This window comes from Varanus komodoensis, unplaced genomic scaffold (genome assembly GCF_004798865.1).
Source record: "Varanus komodoensis strain SLA01 unplaced genomic scaffold, ASM479886v1 scaffold43, whole genome shotgun sequence".
In the NCBI taxonomy this organism is placed as follows: Eukaryota; Metazoa; Chordata; class Lepidosauria; order Squamata; family Varanidae; genus Varanus; species Varanus komodoensis.
Window position 1 is genome coordinate 1935560 of NW_025335985.1, and position 18638 is coordinate 1954197.

The 18638-nt window shown below is 38.0% G+C and overlaps 1 protein-coding gene across 9 annotated transcripts in view; it reads left to right on the top strand.

The window, feature by feature from the left end:
• Positions 1-18638, top strand: part of DNAH6 (dynein axonemal heavy chain 6) — a 171264-nt gene that overhangs the window by 27409 nt on the left and 125217 nt on the right. For 8 of the 9 annotated variants that reach the window (XR_006416059.1, XM_044443962.1, XM_044443963.1 and 5 more), the window contains 9 exons: positions 4619-4770; positions 5208-5360; positions 6311-6562; positions 7471-7599; positions 10329-10442; positions 12257-12400; positions 13344-13556; positions 14162-14254; positions 17720-17839. Coding sequence is in view for 8 of the 9 variants with exons in the window: in XM_044443962.1 (XP_044299897.1) it covers positions 4619-4770; positions 5208-5360; positions 6311-6562; positions 7471-7599; positions 10329-10442; positions 12257-12400; positions 13344-13556; positions 14162-14254; positions 17720-17839 (1370 nt within the window). In the remaining variant the exon portion in view is untranslated. The remainder of the gene's footprint in view (positions 1-4618; positions 4771-5207; positions 5361-6310; positions 6563-7470; positions 7600-10328; positions 10443-12256; positions 12401-13343; positions 13557-14161; positions 14255-17719; positions 17840-18638) is intronic. The other variant, XM_044443961.1, reaches the window with a different exon arrangement.

The window sequence follows — 18638 nt, forward strand, 5'->3', positions numbered from 1 at the left end:
ATAGTTATTTTGAATAGTTTTACCACTCAAGACTGCTAAGATAGTGAGACAAAAATTATATTAGTATAAAGCATCAGTCTCTCTCTCTCTCTCTCTCTCTCTCTCTCTCTCTCTCTCTCTCTCTATTTATTTATTTATTTATTAAAACATTTTTATGCCGCCCCATTCCCCGAAGCCTCGGGGCTCTTTGTCTACCCTGACTAGGAAGACGGTATCACTTCTTGAACCAAATGCAACATAAATTCTAAAGAAATTGAACAAGAATCACACAGCATATTTATTTATTTATTTCTGTGCTGCCCCACAGCCAAAGCTGTCTTGGCAGTTTACAACAATCTATAAAACAATCAAATGCAATACAAATATCAGAAATTCAGAAAAGGTTTAAGGCAGCTAAAACAAACAATCACAATCAGTCTGCAAAGGTCTTGGTATGGCCATCTTAACCTGGTGACAAAAATACAATGAATTTGGCACCAGCCAGGCTGCAGTGGGGGAAAAGCCCTCCTGCCTGTTGCCACCATCAGTACTTCCCTCAAATTTGGCATTCACCCAAATGATAGAGCAAAGTGTCCAAGCAGATCATGGCTGGTAGAAGTGCTCTGGCAGATATCACATTTCTAAGCCATGTAAGGGTTTATAGGTTGAAATCAGCACCCTAAATCAGGACAGGAAATATATAGGCAGCCAGTGCAAGCAAGCCAGAAAACATCTTATGAGATAACCCTAACCTAGGGACCCCAGTTATTAATCTAGCTGCCATGTTCTGCACCAGCTGCAACTTCTGAACCATTTCCAAGGGTAGCCCTACATATAGCACATTGCAGTAGTCTATTTTAGAGATACAATCCCTGTCCAGGTAGAGCATAGCAGCAGCCAACACTAGTGGAAAGCACTCTAAGCCACTGAGGCCACCTGAACCTCAAGTGACAAAGATGGATCAAGTAGTACTCCTCAGCTATAAAACTGCTCATTTAGGGGGAGTGCAAGCCCATCTAGAACAGGTAGAACACTCTTCATCCAGTCAAAAAGAACCACCCACCAACAGTATCTCAATCCTGAATTGCGTTTCAGTGTGTTAGCCCTCATTCAGTCCCTTGCCATAGTGAGATTGCATTGAGCACATTCACAGCCTCTCCTGCTGATAATGAAAAGGAGAAATAGAGCTGTGTGTCATCAACATACTGATGACAATGCACTCCAAAAGTCCAGAGGACGACCCCTCTCAGGTTTCATGTAGATGTTAAGCAGCATGGGGAACAGAACAGACCCCTGAAGAACTCTATGCAGAGAATGCATGGGGCTGAACAGAATTCCCCAGCCAAGACCTTCTGGGGACAGCCCTCTAAGTAGGAATGGGTCAGTGCTTCCAAGTCCCAACTCAAACAGTCTAGAGGTCCTGCAGTATCAATGGGGTCACAGTCCCCTGTCTCTCTCCCAGCATATGTCATCATGCAGGGTTACCAAGGCTGTTTCTGTGCCAAAACCAGGCCGGAAATGGATACAATCAGTCTCACCCAATAGTGCCTAGAGTTGATTCACAACCACCCTCTCAATAAACTTTCCCAGGAAAGGAATATTTGTTACTGGCTTCAGGTCAAGGGAGGATTTCTTCAAAAGTGGTCTCTCTTTAAGGCAGCATGGAGCACTCCCTCTCGCAAGGAGGCATTAATCACCTTCCTGGACCAACTGGTTATTCCTTCCTTGGAGGGCAAGCATCCTGTTCAGAGGTAGTTGCACAAACCTGGCTAAACATCTCATCAGCATCCTTGAACTATACCAACTGAAACTCATTCAATAAAACTGGACCAGGCTGTACTCTGGATATCTCTAGAGATCCCACCATTTGAACTGGAGTCTAAGTCCTGGAGAATGCAAGAGATTTTTTTTCTGGGTTGTTGAAAACTTGCATTTTCATATTTGTATTTAAGAAGCTTTATCAGGACCATGTGTTGGTGCCAGCAATAGTTAATTTTCCCTAGAGTCTATATCTATTGTTGGAGTCAGACACTATGCAGAAATCAAGAAATGCTACATGCAGTTTAGTCTTCTCAAGTGCTGTGTACTTTATATAACTGAATATTGATGGACCAATACAAAGCAGTGATCCAGGGTTGCAATGCAGTTTTAGGGTCAGAATGCTCTTCACCTATTAGGTGTCGCCTCATCTTTTAGTTTAATCAGAAAATACATTGCATATAATTTGGAGAATGCATTTATAAGCTTTTAAAATAATCAAAGGCTTGTCAGAGTCTCCTTCCTTTAAAGACTGGAATTAAAATTCTCATACTCTACCCATCAGGATAACAGCCAAAGTTGTAAAATGTAAACCATCTGCCTGAAATTGGCAAACACCGTTCAGGATTATATTTCATTACCTTCTCAGGGATGTATGAGAATATATAGTATTTTATTACCAGTTATAAACTGTTGTAATTTACATGAAAACAATGCAAGATAAATGATCAGAAACACAACATGCACTCAGAGTTTTCATTTTATTTATCAGATAAGATGATCTTACATGCAGACAACAAGTATTGACTTAGAGAATTCCTTATTCTTGCAACCTGCAGAACAAATTTGGCACCAACTGTTTTAATATATTCTGGATCAGCTTATAATAAAACATGTCAATAGGCCCTGTTGAATAAGTTTCTTCAAAAGCAATAAAAATTGCTTAAGCAGAATTTTCCCCTGGGTTTCATATAGAGCACAAAACAACAGGTAATGGTGTAAAACATCCTTGTCTCCCAGTTACAAAGATATTGATGTTTGTATGCCTGCTCCTGTTGAGGCTTCCATAAAGCAACATAATTTCAATAAGTGATTTTTTCAAACTGTAACCAGAAAGAGAAACTACATAATCTGACCTGTACTCCCATTTGATAAGATAAACTGTGGGTTAAGGTTTTAAGCCTTTCATTTAATTGGGGCAAAATGGCAATGTTTTGTGTTTTGTTTTTGTTTTTTAGTTTCTTATATTAATAATGTTATACTTCGCAACTAGTTGAGTAAATATAACAAAAATGCATGCATGCATACATGCTTAAAAATGATTGCAACAGAATTTGTTTTTGGGAGAATAATGGAATTAACATCAGAAACAGTATACCAAAAGTTGCACTATCCACTGCAATGTTTTGCAAGGCAAAATATTGCCCCTTCCCAATCAGAATCTGAAGCCTGGACACAGCTCCTGCAGTGATGAGTAGCACAGTTCACTCTGCACTCTTTCTTCACACCAGCTGATAAGTGGTAATTGTCAGACTTCTATGGATTCTTGCAGCCTACCCAGCTCTTCTAGTATGACTCTCTTTCTCCACCTGGACCCTGCTTGAATTTGGCTTGTCGCTTGGAGGCTTGCCAGTGGATTCTGGCCTCTGTACCTATTTGCAAGGCATGTTAGATATTCTCTTGGCATCAAGGCATGATACTGTCTGTAGGCTATGTGAATCCACCTGCAAAACATTTCCTATACCAGTAGAAAAGGAAAAAGAAGGTTGGCATCACACTTTTGAGCTTTCTGCTTTCTGGCTTAGAGCAAAGGATATACCCAAATACTCACCTTAGAATGGTGATAACTTTCTACAATCCTGCATAAGATAGTTCAATAGCTCCTTTGGCTCTCATCCATAAGTTCACATTTTTATGGGAAGCCCAGACTTCTTGCCTGGGATTTTTATCAAATGGAGTGGGTATTGCCTGAGGAACCTTTGTCTATGATAATTTAAAATAGGTTTCCTAGTTGACAAAACATCAGTATGAAGGCCTTTGAAATTGGGGTTCTATTTACTAAAGATGGCCTCCGTACCTTCCCTAATAAATGAGTTGTCCTTAGAATAGCTGAAACATCTTTTGATGTTTCAATTTTTTCATGTTCTGGAGTAGGAAACAATTTTTTTTCCTAGAAGAAATAAACACTTCTGCATTTATTTCATTTTATTTGAAAATACGGTTTTCTTGGGCTCCAAGATCACTGCAGATGGTGACTGCAGTCAAGAAATTAAAAGACGCTTGCTCCTTGGGAAGAAAGCTATGGCACAGCTAGACAGCATACTATAAAGCAGAGACATCACTCTGCCAACAAAAGTTCATATAGTCAAAGCTATGGTTTTCCCAGTTGTAATGTATGGCTGTGAGAGTTGGACCATAAGGAAAACAGCACTGAAGAATTAAGGCCTTTGAACTGTGGTGCTGGAGAAGACTCCTGAGAGTCCATTGGACTGCAAAGAGATCAAATCAGTCGATCTTAAAGGAAATCAATCCTGAGTGTTCTTTAGAAGGTCAGATACTGAAGATGAAGCTCAAGTACTTTGGCCGCCTAATGAGAAGGAAGAACTCATTGGTGAAAACCCTGATGATGGGAACAATTGAAGGCAAAAGGAGAAGGGGATGGCAGAGGTTGAGGTGGCTGAATGGGGTCAGTGGGGTGGCAGGTATGGTCTTCGGTGGACTCTGGGGGAAGGTGGAGGACAGGAGGGCCTGGAGGAATGTTGCCCATGGGGCTTTGAAGGGTTGGACGCAACTTTGTGACTATACAGACAAACAGCTGAGAAGATGTACAAAGCATCTGTAAATGTATAACTGTATTTCACATTCCATGTATAATAAACAGATGTTAAATTCTTTGCTGATCAACTGGAGAAGTATCACAAACAACACAAAGAAGCTGTGGCAATAAGACAGAAAAGAAACCTGGGCTTGTTACTCATAGATGCTAAAAAGCTGAAAGACAAACTAATTCCATCACCAAAGCGTTGTTTGGAGGTAAACCTGTTATTCCTAACAATACTGAATTTGGATGGTCATTTTTGCTTGCTTAGGGGGCTCTATGGGTATGCAGAAATGTGGGTATACATGCCAGATAACATGTATAGTGATGTTTGGGATGCAACGTTTGGATTGCTGAGGATATCAGTTGAAAGGGAAACAAGTGGAGGATAGAAAATAGCAATTAGAAGAGTTTTTGCAAAATTAGTAATGATGAAGGAAATGTGAATTAGAATTGTGGTGAAGGTGTTATTTTTCTTTTTAAATGGAACATGCTATCCAATTAACTGATGTCCCATAATGTTTATATATTACAAGCTGCATAATCTAGAATAAGGAACTCATTCATGTAAGTTAAGCAACATCACTTTTAATGAAACGTTCTCTCCTGAATTTTTCCAGTGCATTTAATGTCGTCTAAATTTTCATTCCAGGTTATTAATGGAATGCTTCCTGTAATTGCAAAGAAAAAAGTATCCGCCATTCTAGCTGAGGCAAATGATGCTAAATTTAAACTTGAGTTTCTTCCAACTACAACTACAGAATATGTGTTGAGCTTGACATTCCTTGATGAAATACAAGAACGGGTATGTTCACTATACTGCTTCTACTAGAGAGTGTTTACCAACATAACAAGTACTTCCTACTGCAACTATGAGAAACAACTGAAATTCACTTGTTTTGGCCTTCTCCCTTTGCTCTTTTATCTTTGTTGTACTTTGCTATGTACTGTCTAGTTGGCTCATACTTATGGCAACCCTGTGCAAGAATGTCCTCCAAAAGGTTCTGAGCTTGATGGCCCTGCTCATCTATTGTAAACGTAAGGCTGTGGCTTCCTTTATGGAACTGAGCCATTTCATGGTTGTTATTCCTTTTCTTCTGCCTTTAACTTTCCCTGCTTCTTTCCAATGTAAGTTCTGGCTTGATTTGATCTAAGATCCACTCGTTCATCTCCCTTTTGGTCTATGATAGTCACAAAACTCTCCTCCAATACCATGTTTTGAATGCATCCATTTTCTTCCTATCAAACTTGGTGAGTCAGCCCACCAAGTTTCAGTTACACCTCTCAGGTTGCAGTCTTCCTCCTATAATAAGAGTGTGTTTGTTTCCCATACTCCAGGTATTAGTATATAGGCATAAAAGATGACATGATTTATAGTCTAGCCTTCTGCCTACATTTTTTGGAAGGCTGTTCTTGGGAGCTATTAGCCCTGCCCTCTCAATAGAGGTGCATAAGCCTTTGACCATTCTTACCCCCAGGTGTACCTCTCCCTACCTTTCTCTATCTTTACGTAACTTAAAAGAATCTGGAGCTCCCTTGTCTTTCTTCCTACATTTAATTTGGCATTTCACAGCAATTTATATTGTGAGCTGCACCAAGATCCTAAATACGGACTATTGCAGTGGCACACAAATTGAAAAAAATAATAAATAAATAAATTTAGAATTACCAGTGATATTACCTTTGATAAGATAATTCATGAAAAGTGTGTTTTTGACACAAAATGAAGAACAACTTATTTCCTCACACCTTCAGATTGAAACTCTTGAAGAAGAATCAACAGTGGTGACAAAGATGTATCAGCTTATTGAACTATATGTAGTACCAGCTCCACCTGAAGATTTTGCTTTGTTTTCAAGTCTGAAACCATCCATTGTTGCAGTTCGCAATGCAATTGATAAATCTGTTGGAGAAAGAGATGCCAGCATTGTTAGATTCTGTCAACTTTTAGAAATAGATCTTCATGAACTAAATGAAGAAGTTAAAATTGTTAAACAGCAAGCTCAGGTATAAAAATAAGCATTCTTTCATGTCTTTTTATTAACAAATTGCCATTACAGATTTCTGTTATTTTTGTGTCTTAGTGATTTGTCACCTCTAGCTTCCTACAGTGCCAAGCACAAAAAGGAAGGCACATGAAGGGCTGTAACTCAGTGACAGAATTCATGCTTTACCTGTAGAAGGTCACAGGTTCAATCTCTGACATTTCCATGAGGACCACTTGGATATCAAATCTGTGAAAGGTCTTTACCTGTCATTCTGGAGAACCAATGCCTAACCAGGTAGATAGTACTAGGATTATTGAACCTGTGTACTCAGTGTAAGCCAGTTTCATAGGTAAGGTACCAGCAAGATGTCCACTAACTCTTCCTGATTTTAGAGTGAGCATTGAAATTAGTTTTGATTTCGTTTCAAAAATCTATTTTATGATATAATGATAGGAAATTTTGGAGCCCTATTTGGCAAATAGTTTTTAACAGGAGCTATTTTGAACTGAGTAAAAATTGAAAGGTTGGCAATATGGGGTGTGCTCACCATCTAAATCAAAGAAAAAGATACAAGCAAAAGGTTTTCAGCCTTGTTCTTCCCAGTGTGAATAGTAACAGAGGTGTTCACAATATCCTCCATTTATTATGTAACTCAGCTCAGTTAAACTATTTGGCCATGAACTAGAGTGATGAATTACTTGACTATTTGTTGCAGTTAATAATCAGAAAAATTGAACAAGATGGTCTGGCACTCAGTGTAGCAGGGATTAAAAGAGAATTCACTGTATATGTATTGTACTCCATATTAGACACGGATCATATGTCTCACTGAATTTAATTATACTAGTTTGACCTGTAGCACTTTTATTTAAGCTTTTATGAAAGCTAAAGGATAATGCTAAAGCAATTTAGTTTTGTTTTTAATAGGATCCACAAATTTTGGATATAAATGCTGACCAAGATAGAGTAAGACAAGTTCTAGAAGAAATGCAATGCATTCTTGATGACCTGCAGAAACGTGCATTCCAGTATAAATCCTATCAAAAGAATTTTAAGGTAATTGTTTGTAAATGTAAGTTTGCAGTATAATTTGCAAAGTGAAGCACAACATGAGTTATTATGGTGGAATGTTTAAAGGACTGAACTAAAATTGGGACTGCATGCTCTTGGGCCAGTCATTGTCTTCCAATCAAATGTATCTCATAGGATTGTTGTGAGACTGAAATTGGGGTTGTGGAAGAACCACATATTTTCCCTTGAGCTCTTTGGGTTAAGGATGGCATATAAATGTAATACATTATAATTATTTTTGTATACTCCACAGTGGTCCTAAAATCTGCAGCATAATAGCAAAACTTGAAATGCAGAAGCACAATATTGTAGTCCATACAACCACACCCCGCAAAAGGCTGCTTGCTGTGACATTCCCTTTAGCAGACCCATTCTAATAAATGGGTCTTAATTGTCCATTTAGGCCAGGCCACCCCAAAATACTTTGTATTACAACAGGAATAGTTTACAACAATATATTTTTTGTTGGGGAAATCTTTGTCCAATCTTTGTTGTGTAGTCCTTTCCCCACTCCTGTTCCCACCCCCTGCCATCTCTCCCAGTTACTGTGAGAATTTGTAGATAAACTGAGAAGGGGCAGGGAAACCTGATTTTCTGGCAGGAGATGGTGATGGCAGGTGCTACTCAGAATGTCCTCCTCCCTGCTATTCAGAATGTCCTCATTGCAAGCCCCAGCTCTGCTGAAATACGGGATAAACAGCACTCTTCTGGATGAAGTGCATCATTACACACAGCTCAGCAGCACAATCGTTTCTGCATCTGCAGTATAATGACAGACAGAAGGGAGTTGCACTGTTGTGTTAGTTGCCTTTGTAAGCAAGAGCAAATGCTGTTGCTGCTGTGACTCACTGTGTTTATAGGCTCAGTTTTGCTCTCATTTTCTTTCTGTACCTTGCCAAGTCTCTTCCATGTAATTGTAAACATTTAATCTTTACTTCTAAATTTTATCACCTAGTTTCTGTTTGTTAACAGATGGTTTATTTTATACCTCTGCACATTAAAACAAAAGTTGAAATTAAGTCATGTTGATTAGCTGAACTTTTGGCTCAGATAGGGAACAATTCTATGGCTGCTAGGCATTGTCTGAGAGGACCGAATTTCAGTTCCCAAGGCCCAGGCCAGATTGTTGCTAGGGCCTGAGCCTCTGCCATTCTCCCCCTTGTCCCTGGCATGTCAAGAACTGCAGCAATTGCTTTTCAGAGATGGTGACTTTGGAGAGGAGTGTAAGACGGCAGGGACAGATGGAGACATGAGAAGCCAAGATATAAGGTATCCTGGAACCTCTCCAGCTTCCTTCCTCTCTGAAACACCTTCCTAAAGCAGTTAAACTTGATCAACGAGTGAAATTACAATGCTGGAGGAGCAGAGGAGGTAACTGCCTCCTTAGTTCCTCCCATTTTGCACTGGATCATTATGAACCTCTGAGTTTAGAGGCTTACACTCATCTCCCTAGGATTATATCCATGCACATATTAACATTGCTTTCTTGTAACTGTTAAAGTTATAGAGAAGGTTTTGATAAACAAAACCTATTAACAGTGGCTATCCTGAAATTATAGGAGACTCTCCTACAGGCTTGAGTTGTTGAAGTAGTGTATGGCTTTATTTCATATAACTCAGCAGATTTTTTTTTTTTTTTTTTTTGGTCAATGTTGGGATGGTTGGCATTCCCAATATTTAGCTGGCCCAATTAAATATTCCAACTCCCATACTACCCCCTGCTATTTGCTGTACAACCACAGGAGGGACTTTGCTAGCACATTGTTCAAGTTTAAAGAATCTTGTCTTGTTACATACATACCAGAGATCATGAGTAAGTAAGTTAGCTTAGGACATCATCTAATGTGGCTGCCCATAACTTTCGCTATTCAGAGGATTATGGGTCTCCAGTGGAAAGTGGAAAAAGCTAGGACTGCTTCTGTGCTTTCCTCACTTTATATGGATGATTTTCCTGAGTTAATTGTGCTTCAGGAAAGGCTGAAGCACTGCCAAAATTTCTTGGATGCCAGCAATGCCTTGATCCTCCCCTTTCTGCCCCCAAATTGCCCACTGCGTCACTTAGTCAATAAAAAACAACATGCCAATAGCAAGGATGAAGGAGGACTCCCTGACATCAAAGTATCAGCTCTTACCTCAGAATGCGAGGAGGCTACAGGATTGCTCCATTAATAAATTATCGTTATGGAAATAACAGTGTGATATACATGAAAGGCCTTTTTCATTTGCTCCCTTGTGACAGCATCAGGTGATAAACACATGTGAGATGGCCTTCTTCTCAGTGGCCCCACACATACAACTTGCCATCAAGAGTTTGCCATGCTCTAACATGGCAGGCTTCAAGAAGCCTTTGAAAGCACATGATTTTTCTACTCTTCTCCTAAAATGACTGCTTTTTTGCTGTTTTTGTGGTTTGTTTTATTGCTGTCTGTGTTGTAGTTTTGTTGTATTCTTACATTTTATTATGCTTTTATATTTTTCATTCCATGCCAGTTTCATGGTTTTATTACTGTATGCCACCTTGTAAGGGCTTCTGCCTGTACGATGGCCAAGAACTGTTTCAGGCAAATATGTGTAAGAAATTGATCTATCCCCCTACCTTACAGTCAAGACCATAGCATTTAGCACTTAATTATGTTCTTAATAAATATGTAAAGTGGATCCTTCCGAAATGTACATTCACAGAAAATAAAATTATTCTAATTCTTTCTTTAAAGGTGGAAGTGACAAAATTTGATGCTCTAGAAGAAGTTTGTGCAGAGTTGAAATTGAAGCAACTGTTATGGGATTCTCTTTGTGAATGGTCAATACTTGAAGAAGATTGGATGGAGGTAAATTATATACATTATTCTTTAAATGATGGAGTATAAACAACCTGGACTAGAATTATGAGTATATATGTTTATATTATGCATGTATGTTATTACAGAGAAACAAATCTGTTAGTGTCTATATCAAAGAAAGTCATTCTTTACTATTACTCTTCTTTATCTCATATATTACACTGGACACAGTGGAAGTTTGAGGCTTACAAAATTGAACACCGAATAGCTGAGTTTCTCTTAAATTGAGTTTACTGGTATCTGCACAGCAGATTTCCATGCTGTTGCCTTGATAAATTAGCTCTAATCCAGAAATGTACCATGTTTATGGTGGAAATTTTGCACTTAGGAAGGTTCTGCTTCCAAATCGGAAAGCCCATTGTACAATCTCTATGGCTAAGCATTGTTTGTATTATTGATTTATTTATTGTTACCATAAACTGTGCTTAGCAATAATATGCAGGTACTTAACACACCTGCTCTAAATCTTACAAAGTCATTTGCAAATCTGTCAAGCATTTGTGTTCTGTACGATTTTTAATGTGAAAAATCTCATTTCTATCAGTAGGACAATCTGTTAATTTGTATGTCAGCTTATGCTGTATAGCTTAGATCCAGGAATTGGGAATATACCTGTATCATGTGAGAATGTGTCCTAAAGAATGATGCTGTTTCCTCGGCAGTGTCCAGGAAGGCAGGGATGTTTGTGATCTTTCTATATGTTTCTCTTTTCCTTTCACTTTTCAAGAGGCTGATGAATGTCAAATGGGCTGATCTTCTCCCAGGAAGAAAGGGCACTAAAGTAGCACAACAATTCTAGCCAATTTTACAGCAAACAGTATAACAAATTAAGGTATCTCTTATAGACACATGGCTCTTCTTTCAGGAGCCATTGCTTCTAAAAAAGGAAATATCCTACAAGGATCCTAACGAGAAGTGATATGACTTTGCCTGTTAAAAGATTTATGAAGCAACTTTGCTCACCATCAGAACATCCTCTGCCTCCTCTTTGCCTGTGTATCCATCCACTGGAGAATTTGTTTAATAACCCTGATTTGGGTAACGGGATTGTTCATTTATGGATCCTTACATTATCTAAGACAACTGTGGTAGATATCACCTGGGATCTACAACTGTGGTAGATACACTTAGTCAGAACAATTGGTGCTGCCTTTTTTTCCAGGAGGTCTGAGTGGTTGAAATACTAGAAAGCTGACACATTTCCCAAGCTAATCTGTCCATTTTTGTCATGAGTGCTCACCTGCTTGGCAAAGAGGTACTCAAGCCACTATATCATGCTCAATTAAGACTTTCATCACATTTAGCATATGACACTGAATGTGTGCCTAGGCCTCTCCATCTCACAGCCTTTCTCTAAGGCCTTAACTACCTCTGCTGCATTTTACACATTAGAAAGAATGATTGAGCCTGGAGGGTGGGCATTTTTCATCCCCATTTGGAGATGAAGGCCTTGTTTCTATAAGAATGTCATTGAATTAAAAATGAGGTTGTAATCTGGTTCACACTTAGATGACAGTAAACCCCATTGAACTCAGTGGGACATATTTCTGAGTGCACATACCTATAATTACATTCTAAGGCTGCCAACTTTTGCAAACTTACTTTGGAGTAAGCCACAGTGAATATAGTCATGTTTATTTATGAGTAAGCATGCACAAGATCTTATTGACTGAAAGAGATGATTTTTTCATGCCTGTTGTATTCTCTGTGAAGGTTATTTTCCTACTGTTTTAAAACACAGAAAGAATGAATGCTGTTTTCAGCAGAGACTGAACAACATTTGGTATGTTTATTTTTCACAGTGTAAGTTTGATACCTTGGATCCAGAATTATTGAATACTCAGGTTTCCAAGTATGCCAAATTCGTGAATCAGTTGGAAAAAGGGTTGCCTCCTAATAATGTTGTGCCACAACTCAAGGAGAAGGTGGAGAGAATGAAAGAAAAGGTACAAATAATTGCTGAAGCTGATTTTCAGTTACATTTCAAGGGTGAAAATGCATAAAGTAAGAATTGCTTTCAAATGAGAAATTCAGGTTATTACTAGTAGCAGTAACCAGCTTTTAGCAGTATATTAGGGTTGTTCAAAAGAATGTGCAAGACAGGTGCTTGCTCACAAGATTACAAGCTAAGTGAAACCTAAAACAAAATTAAAGGGCAGTTTGAGGAGCTGCTAACTTGAATAATGAGATAAGGCCAAAATGATGAGTGCAATATTGGAAAATAAAACCTCCAATCCTACATATAATGGGTTTGAGAAAATAAACCCTCCAATGTAATGGGTTGTATTGAAAGTTGGCTGTCCTACCAGCCAGTTTTGATTATGCTGATCAACAGTTTTTCCTCCTCCCTGCAGCCTCTGTCCTTCAGATCTGTTCTGGAAGGCTAGAGGACCATCCAGACCAGTTTTGCGGATGTGCAAGGGATGGAGAACAAGAAGAAGTCCTGTTGTGTGACTGCATGTGTGCTTATGTGATGTTGGATTTAAGCCAATAGCACAGCACAATAATATGAGAATTTGGATGCTTCTAGAAAAATAGTGACAGATCCTAAGCTTATAAGAGATTTGCAGTAACTACAATGATTTAGGATTGAAAGGAATATGTTACTATAACTAGGTGCTTTAGCAACTGTTTTCCCTTTGTAGTATGGTTCATTTCATTAGTATAAAGCCTGTCCAGATTTTTTAGAATTTTTTCAATCATTCTGTGGTGCAAAAAATTACTTACATGTGATGGAAAACAAGTAACAGGTGCCAAAGGAAACTGCTTGTGTAGCATATGTCATCTTCTGTCATGCGTCTACATTTAATAGCCAGTTTTTAAATCAGTTGTGCAGTTTTAACAGGAAAAACTTCAAGTTAAATGATTGTATGTACCCTATTCTTTTAGCTTCCTGTTATCACAGACCTAAGAAACCCTTTCTTGAAACCCAGACACTGGGCAATTCTGGAACAAATAGTTGGTGCACAGTTAACAGATCTGGAAACTCCATTAACTTTGGACAGGCTTGTTGAGATTGGTGCTTTTGAGTACACTCAGGAGATTCAAGATGTTTCTGGACAAGCTTCAGGAGAAGCATCCCTGGAGACAATTCTCAAAAAGGTGATTTTGAATATAATTTACATGTTTAGGAAATATACTAAAATTGAACTGATAAAGAGTAAAGAAACTGTCTTTATTTACTATATGGAGACCTCAATCCTGATGTTTCATTTCAGCTTGATTGAATTGATTAGGTCTTATCAAGATAGGGTAAAAGATGAAAATCTTAAAAACTCAATGAGAGTTACTTCCAACTAAGTTAGTAAGGGATTGTTTGAGAAGGTGAGTGGCTGCATTTAGTTGAATATGGATGGGCTAGCATACCAGTGAAGATGCTTAGCCAGTAAAGTACCTTGGTTAAAGTATACTGTTTAAAAATGTGGATTTTTCAAAGTGCTTGTTTTTCATATCAGGTGGTCAAATTTCTTTAAAAACAAATTTCTTTAAAAATGGTCACCTGTGTTTCTTGCGGTTCTGTTAAAATATAATAAATCTTGCTAGTTATAGAATATGGGATACTAAATAATACAAATTCAAGAATGTTAAGAGTTCTTTCAGGTGAAATGGGACTTTAACTGATGAGTTTGCCTATCTGTATAGCTCAGTTTGTCAAAGTTATTTTTAGTATTCTTTGCAAAATGTAGAATGTCTCATTTTCTCTCCAGGTGGAGGATGCATGGAAAACAACAGAGTTCATTGTTCTTCCTCATCGCGATTCAAAAGATGTATTCATCCTTGGTGGAACAGATGACATTCAGGTTAGAAAATACTTTAAAACCTAACAAGGAAGCATCAAATAAAAATGTGTAAATTTTTAAAATTCTTACTGTACTATGTTTATGTGACAGTTCTAGTAATCATGCATTTTAATTGTTTTTTTAATTTTCTCAAGTGGCATATTTCTGTAATATCATTTTTCAGTCCTATTCTATTAACTGCTGTGTTTTCAAACTGTGTTCAGTCCAGCCCTTCTTAAGTCATGTAGGTTATTTGTTTGTCTGCCTCACTTGCAAATAAAGCAGGGTTCTGTTTTTACGTGAAAGGCATCAGGCAGAGGATGGGAAGAGAAACCATTGTGCTGCAACAGTTTTCTTTCCAGACTAGTTCACTTTCATATTAAGTGGTGGACTGAGAATAAAGCACTTCAAGCAATGGAGTGCAGCATAGGTAAGGCAGAGCAGGTTTCTTTGCATATTCATTCTCATTTTAAAAACAGATCCTTGCTTTGTATAGTAATGAGGCAGAAACATACAGAAATATATATGGCAGCTCCATCTCAGCTACATTGGCCTTTGTATTAAAATCAGTAGACTTGCAAGTGCTTATATAATATTTGCCTGGCTTAAGTCCTTTGGCATTTTAGAACTGGGCTTGAATTACTTCTTTTCCAATTCTAAACACTGGCATCGAGAGTCAATCGAGGAGGATATAGCGTTCAATCCAACGTCACATGGGTGGATTTCTGCTTGTGCAACAGCTCCCCCGCTTGCTGTCCTTGTCCCTGCAACCCCTTGTGCAATGCTTGTGCAATACCCCTTGTGTATACTCTATGTATACTCTGCAAAATCCTGAACCTTCCAGAAACTCATACTCGTAATGTTGGATGGGAGTAAAATAAGGAGAGGAAATCCATACCATCTGCAGTTGCATTTCACCAGTAGGCAGGCAGAACTGAATAATGTTACTGTAGCAACATGCATATCATTGCCTTGCTGGCCAAACAAAATATTCCTAGAGGACAAAACATCCCCAAAGTATTTTGTCTATTTTGAATGTGAAGCTTATTTCTCATGACTAACCAAGCAGTGACTAATTGCTACATGTCTAATATTTAGAATAAATTTTTAATAATATCTCTGTGCCAAGGAGAAATAGGACAGACTTGTCTCACTAGCAAAGCATAGGCGGTAGCTTTGACCATGTGGTTACAAGTAGGCAGTATACCCAGGCACTGACCTGAGATTGCTTTAGTAGAACAGAGGAGAAATATGTTTTTGTATGATGTTGCTCACAGGCAGGATTTTAGCAAAGCATTTCTATTACCATACTGAAGTATAACTGCCTGTTCACTTAGGATGGTCATGCTGTTTGAAGAGGACTGTTTAGTTCTTCAGCTAATGGTTTAAACACAAGAGCCAATGCTGAGTGATATATTTTAAAGCACTGATGAAAGCTACATACCAAAATATATTTGGCCAGTTTTGATATGATTTTTGACTTTTATTATTTGTGCTATTACATTGTTGTCGTTAAATCTTGCTGGAAAGTTTCCTGGATAGTGTTTATATGTATTTTCGCCTTAACTTTGGTTTTTGGTAGCTATATTGACAGAATCCATGTCCATCTGTACAATTGTTATATAAGTACATATTTCATTAACTAGCCTGTTCTAGAAACTTCATTTAATTATCGGCATGTTTTATTTGACATCTTTATGATTGAAAAGGGTGACTAGTTTCAGACTGAAGACTGAAAAGTTCTTCAACTTTAAGAGACTCTAGCTTAGTGATAGAGCACATGTTTTGCATGTAGAACATCCCAGTTTCAGTCCCACACATCTCCAGATAGGGCTGGGCAAGAATCCTGTTGGATACCTACAGATCCACTGTCCAGGTTAGCACACATGCCACCATAGCTTATTAATCACGCTTCTTTCTTAAGAAGTGACCTTATAGTGAGTCAGACCACTGGTCCATATAGTCCAGTATTGTTGATACAGGGCTGAGTGATCAGTGGCCTGACTCAGTATAAGGTATCTTCCTATTTTTTCCTGATTCAGTAGTAGGAGTGTCCCACATAGAATTTTTGGAGTTGGAGTTTTCCTGCATTTAAACTGACAGTTCTATGAGAAGGATTGTTATTGGGAAGGATTAGGGTTGCAAGTTTTGTAATGCAATCCAGTTGACAAATTATAAGCATCCTATGGAGAGCAGGAGAAGCATTGAAGTGAAGGTTGCCTCTGGACTCTACCCACTCCACAAATCACTTAAACATATGATTTTGGCCATCTAAGTGTAGCATTTCAGAGGAGAAGGGAAGGAGACTGAGGCACCACCATTTGTATCTTGGTGACATGGTCTCTTCCCCTTCTTCCAACTTAAATGCCCTTCTCCAAAGTCCCTCTAGCAACTTCAGCAAAGCAGCTGGTGTTGTTCTTTCTGCACTAGCTCTGAGGGTTGGTGGGTGGATCCAAGTATAGATCCCTAGTTATGGGGCTAGAGCTGCTTCCTATCTATCATCTAGGAACCCAAAAAATCCTTGTGCTGCCTGAACACCATCTAGTGGCCACTGGGTTATGATTTAATATGTAGATTGATTGATTATCACTTTAGTTGACTAATTTTAAGTAGTGTAGGCACATTTTAATTTTTAGAGTAAGGGATGAAACACATGCTTGTTTAATTTAGGCATTTTTTTTACTGGTGTGTTAGTATAAGGAATGAAAAAAATATTAAAGATTGATTTTCTTAGTCATAATGGTGTGAATGTTATGCATTTGTTTATTAACAGTATAGTCCTATATATATGTCTACTAGACATCCATAGATTCAATGGGACTTACAAGTTAGCGTGTTTAGCAAGGGAGGCAACTTGTTGCCCTGCTGAAGTTTTGTACTACATCTTCCATAATCAGTGATCATTGGCTATCCTAGATGGGGCTGTTGAAAGCTGTTCTCCAGAACATCAGGCAGGCACCTGGTTATCTACCCATTGTATATAGGATTACAGTCCAAATTATATAGAGCCAGTGTGTTGTAGTGGTTAAGAGCATGGGACTGGGACTCAGACGATCTGGATTCTAGTCCCCACTCAGCCATGGAGCCAACTGGGTGACTTTGGGCCAGTCACAGACTCTCAGCCCAACCTACCTCACAGGGTTGTTGTTGTGGGGATAAGATGAAGGAGGAGAATGATGTAAGCTGCCTTGAGCCCTTTGAGGAAAAGGGCAGGATATAAATTGAAAAATAAATAAATAAAAATAAAAATATATTCATACAATTATTTGTGTATTTTTAAAAACAGGTTTGAAACACGCAAATTGTTTAAATTAATGTAAACAATTATTTGTTGGATAGCTTAAAATTGTTAATTATTTGACAGCTCTAGAAAATATATCACTGATACTTAACTGCAGTTTCATGCTTAGCACACACATTAGCTGAATATCAGTGCATCATTGGAAACCCCAAATTCTAAGAGCTGTTTCATTTTTTTTCTTCAAGGTCATTCTAGATGATAGCACTATTAATGTAGCAACAATTGCATCTTCACGATATGTAGGCCCTCTAAAGGCACGGGTTGATGAATGGCAAAAGCAGCTTTCCTTATTCAGTCAGACATTGGTGAGCATTCCATAATAGTTTCTTTTTGTCTTTGTGTCTTTCTTAAAAGAAAAAGCCTAAAATTTTAGTCAGCATCCTCCTAAACAGTTTTTAGTAACTGTAATTGCATATTGGTTTCAGGTTACTAGAAATTAGCTTACATTGCATAGTGAGAGGTTTCTGTATTGGGGCTATCTTTCCATTTGAGAGAAGTAACTCACAAGTCTCATTAATTCTGTAAGAAAAATTAAGTATATTGGTATGTATTTTTTTATTTTGATAGTTCATTGGAATGACCTTTCAAGACAAGAAAGGAGAATTTTACCTATAGTGAGATAATGTTTACATTTCAGTTAGGTGTAGGTACTATTGTATTTCAATGTATTTTATCATGTTGTAAGCCGCCCCGAGGTTTCGGCAAGGGGCGGCATAGAAATGTTATAATAATAATAATAATAATAATAATAATATGACAGCTCATCTTATTTATATTCATCTAGCCCTTCCTTTCAGATGTTTTAGAATACAACTGACCAACCATAGTTAGCAGGATAATAGTCAGTGTTTGTGGGAATTGCATTCTAGAACCTCTGGAAAGAACTGTATTTAGAAAGGCTAATATAATCTGTGCCCTTCTGTAGTAGCAATATTGATTATTCTTAGTTCATTACTTAAAGGGCATAAAAAGAGTATAAGTGGAACATTGGCAGTACTGTATTTGCAGATGATCCTGAATTACTTAGATACAGGAAAAGTTACAAAATGGTTTGGAAAGAGATATTTACCATCATATTAATGCCTTCAGTGTTCATGTGGATAG